The 4,222-nt window shown below is 36.5% G+C and overlaps 1 protein-coding gene across 1 annotated transcript; it reads left to right on the top strand.

The window, feature by feature from the left end:
* Nucleotides 1-3,072: 3,072 nt before the first annotated feature.
* LOC134205950 (uncharacterized) lies at nt 3,073-3,704 on the top strand (the record flags this gene model as incomplete). Its single annotated transcript, XM_062681652.1, has 2 exons — nt 3,073-3,147; nt 3,591-3,704. Coding segments are annotated over 2 exons (189 nt in total), but the record flags the coding sequence as incomplete, so codon positions are not given.
* Between the last annotated feature and the right edge of the window lie 518 nt (nt 3,705-4,222).

Raw genomic sequence — 4,222 nt, 5'->3', positions numbered from 1 at the left:
GTTTCCCCTATTCATATGTTGAACAAACATTATTTGTTATTTATTGTTTGTCAATCATAGCTTTATCGCTAATGCGTAATCATGAATTTTGAAATGTCACTTCAAACGAGAGCCTCTTATGAAACGACCGTTGAGAACAATTCATTCATTGAAACAACAAAAGATTCCGTAATGTGTTTTGTGGCTCTCACAAAATACCAACACAAGGCGCAAAAACAAATTCTTTTGTTACCGTAACCCCTTCACTTGAACTCGGCAATAAGTTTTCACCGATTTCAGACTTCCCAGCTCGCCTCAATAATTGCCATTCTTTCGAGGAACCCCCACCCTTTAACAATTCGTCAAGCATAAATGCTTTCTTGTAGTGGGGAGGGGAATCAAATTTTCACTATTCAAACCGACAAATTTATAAAGAAAACAAATTCCACGCGTCTTTCACGCTAGAAGTTAGCTTTCTGACACGGGGTTCTACAGAATTCGAGTTGACAAGGGAAATAAGTTTTCAAATTGAATCTTTCGCGGACAATCAGAAAACCGGAGCGCCATACATCATTGCCGTCAAATGCGCCATGCTGCCTACGAGTTCCAGCCGTTCCGTTTCCGTTGCGCTTGAAAACTAGCACCTAGCAACTCTAGCACTTGGATAAGTCTGACAGATATAATCGAACTAACTATCATTTTTAAAATCCAAACAAACATGTTGTCACATAGTGGATAAAAATGTACGAATATATGAAAATCAAATAAAAGGATAATAGAAATTGTTGCAACTTTCAACATCAATCCAAGCTTTCCATCAACCTTTCCGTTGAAATTTAAAAAAAAATCACGAGGTTATGACAGTGTGTTAATTTTAGCGTTTGAACTCGTAAGTTCCTAAAATTCTTCCGGCACTTCACACGATTAGTAAAAGGTAAGACATCCGATTGATATTGTTGCACCGCAGATGAGCACAAAACGGATAATGCGATTGCTAAATTGTTCTCTTCCTGCCAGCTATGTACCTCATTTAGCTATCATTGATTGCCTTACAAAAGTAGGAGTGCTGCCATAGTTTTAGTAAATTTTCTTCAAAACCGACAAATTTTTTTTAACATTATTTGTATTATTGTTTTTATTTAAGAGACTTCAGCCCTTGGCTGGCTCACCTCTGGAGCAATTTTGAGTATTCGATGAATTGATATCTTTCTATTCTTATGTGGAAATTTTTCAAATCGATTGCAACGAAAACAATGGCACTCTTGCGGCTGCCAACTGTTATCTTCCAGTAAAGGTCAATGGCGAAATATGATGTGCGCAAGCAGCATCCAAAAGTGGAATCATTATATCAATCTTCTCGTGGTTCAGCAAAGGAACTCAATGATTCGATCCAGAAGTTCAAAGCATCCCATCAACGCAAATGAAGATGTACGCGCGCGCCTTCCCCAAGCAAGCATTGTCCGTAATAACCCGCAGAGCCAGCAATTTTTCACTAAAAGGCCTTTAACCTGCCGGGAGCGCACCGCACAGATGTTTATCGGAGGAATCAATCAACACCAACGCACGTTTTTGCTGCCTATACTGGAGTAAGCTTGAAGCTTGTGTTTGACTTTCCCACCGTTCAAACGTGTGGCACGGATAAGTAGAGTCAAAGACGTTTCGTTGGTCAATCGTAAGCGAGCTCTTTTGAGCCTTTTGAGTAAAAGTTTTACTTCATGCAACGAAAGCAGCACCGGCATTTAGAAGATGTATTGCTGCCTACTTGGATCATTGGACAAACATGACAGTTCTTCTGGCCACTTTGATTCGTGATGACGATAAGTAGACTGGTTTAGAAATATTTAGATTATAATAACATTACTATATTTATTGCCGTCTAAGACGAGTTTAGTACTCTCCATTTAATTCCACCAATTATTTCGATATCTTTGCAGATACGCATTTCGACCACAACTGTGTGGTCGTCTTCAGTGTCTCGTACTTGACTCGACTTGAGTCGAGTCATGTACTAGACTAAAAAGAGCTTAAAATATTCTTTCTATATTTATTGGCTGGTGGACAACTATTACATTGCAAGAAATAAAAATCAACCTACTCTAAGATTTTTCGATAAGAATTTCCACCGTTGTATCGTTCATATTATATCAAAAAAGAATTTCTTTCCAATATTCAACATGCAAACTTGGAACAGTCTGGAAAAGTAGTATTCAACGCAATAATGAAGGCAATGATGACGACAATGCAGGGGCAAACGAGATAATGAAAATCTGCTTGTACTGCTCTCCAGCAAAGTCCAAACGGATGCCATCTATCGTGCGTGAAGATTGTTTGTCCTGATGTCCATAACTCAACTCTTTACGCGTAGCATGCGAAGAGGCTTGAACCGATTTTGATGCACATGGGTACTGATTGATGAACCGTAAGTAGTCGTAGCAGAAATCGTTGGTTTAGTTTTGGTGCTGAAGAATTAATTTATAAATCTATGTCAATTTATCGTGCAAACAAAATTTGCTACAAATATTTTCTATCCTGGGGAGACGGTTATAAAAAGGGTGAGAGGGTTACTGGGAAAAAATTAAAATGAAACTGGAGGAAAAGGGTTTCGAGACTTTTGGTCGTATGCCGTTTGGCCAAGTGCCATTTTACCGAGTGGGTCATTTGGCCGAAGAGTTGAAACTATTTCGTGTGAAGTAAGAAGTGAGCAGTAAGGTATTTTGAATGATAAGTGAAGACGTATCACGTATGTGAGAAATCAGTAGTGAGCGGTAAGAAGAGAGAAGTCAGTTATAAGAAGTGAGAAGTTATTTGTTCGATTTGAAAATATAATCGCGAAATGGTTCGAAGGTAGAAGAAAGAGAAAAAAAGAAGAAAAAAAAAAGAATAGAGAGAGGATAAAAACAAATTGAAAAGAATGAAGGAAGCAGAAAGTAGAAGAAAGAAAGTAAAGGGAGAAGGGGAAAAGTAGAAGAAATTATGAAGAAGAATAAGAAACGAAGGAAGAATGGAACAAAAGGAGAAAAAGTAAAAAGAAAATGAAAAAGAAGGAGAAGGAAAAAATTATAAAAAGGAAAAAAAAGGAGGAATAAGAAAAAAGAAAGAAGGAAGAATGAACAAAGAAAAAAAAAGAAAAAACGGGAATTGGGCAGAAGGAAGCAGAAGAAAAGAAAAAGAGAAAAGAACGAAGTAGGAAGAAGGAAAAAAGAAATACAAAGAAGTATAAAAAATAAAATAAGGAAAAAGGGATAAGAAAGAAGGGAAAGGGAAGGAATTAAGACTAAAAAAGGAAGAAGGAAAAGGGCAGAAAACAGAAGAAAAAAGGAAGAAAAGAGAAAGAAGCAGGAAGAAGAAAACAGAAAGAAGGAAGAATGAAGAACGAAGAAGATGAAAGGAACAAATAATAAGAAAATAGGAAAAAAGCACAAAAAAGAAGGGAAAAGAAGATAGAAAAATGAAAAGGAAAGAAAGAAGAGTAAGCAAAGTTTAAAGAAAAAAAGGAAGCAAGAATGAGGAAGAAGGAAGCAGGAAAGGGGAATTAGCAAGAAGGAAGAAGGAAAAAGTAAAACAAGTAGGAAGAACGAAAAAGAAAAAAGGAAGAAACAAGTTGATGACAGAGGGAAGAATCAGAATGGAAGAAGAAAAAAGATAGTAGAAGGTTAAAGGAAGAAGAACGAAGGGAAAAGGAAGGAGAAAGAAGTAAGAAGGAAGAAGTGAGAAGAAAAAATTAGGAAGGTGCAAGAAAGATAGAAATTTGAAGCAGGAAAATGGAAAAAGAAGAAGAAAGTAGGATGAAAGAGTGGGAAGAAGGTAGTAGGAAGAAAGAAAGAGGAAGATGGAAGAAGGAACAAGTAAGAAGGAAGATGGAAGAACGAAGAAAGAAGAAAGAAATAGGAAAAAGAGAGAAGGAAATAAGAAGAAGGAATATGGAAGTTAGAAAAACTAGAAAAGAAGATAGAAGAAGGAAGATTATGGAGAGGAGACAGAAGAATGAGCAAAAACAAAAAAAGGTTAAATGAAAATAGAAAACGAATGAAGAACGATGGAAAAAAGAAGCAAAATGAAAAAAAGGAACCAGCAAAGATGAAGCAAGGAAGAGAAAGGAAATAGCAGGAAAAAGACGAAAGAAGAAGAATGGAAAAAGAAAAAAAGGATGAAGGAAAGAAAAAAAAGCAGCATCAAAAATATTAAGCAACAAGCCGAAAGAAGAAAGGAGGAAGCTGGGAAAATAAAGAAAGAAGAAGCAATA

The sequence above is a fragment of the Armigeres subalbatus genome, chromosome 1, assembly GCF_024139115.2.
Source record: "Armigeres subalbatus isolate Guangzhou_Male chromosome 1, GZ_Asu_2, whole genome shotgun sequence".
Taxonomy (NCBI): Eukaryota; Metazoa; Arthropoda; class Insecta; order Diptera; family Culicidae; genus Armigeres; species Armigeres subalbatus.
Note: the sequence above shows the minus strand (reverse complement) of the source record. Positions and strands in the feature narration are given on the sequence as shown.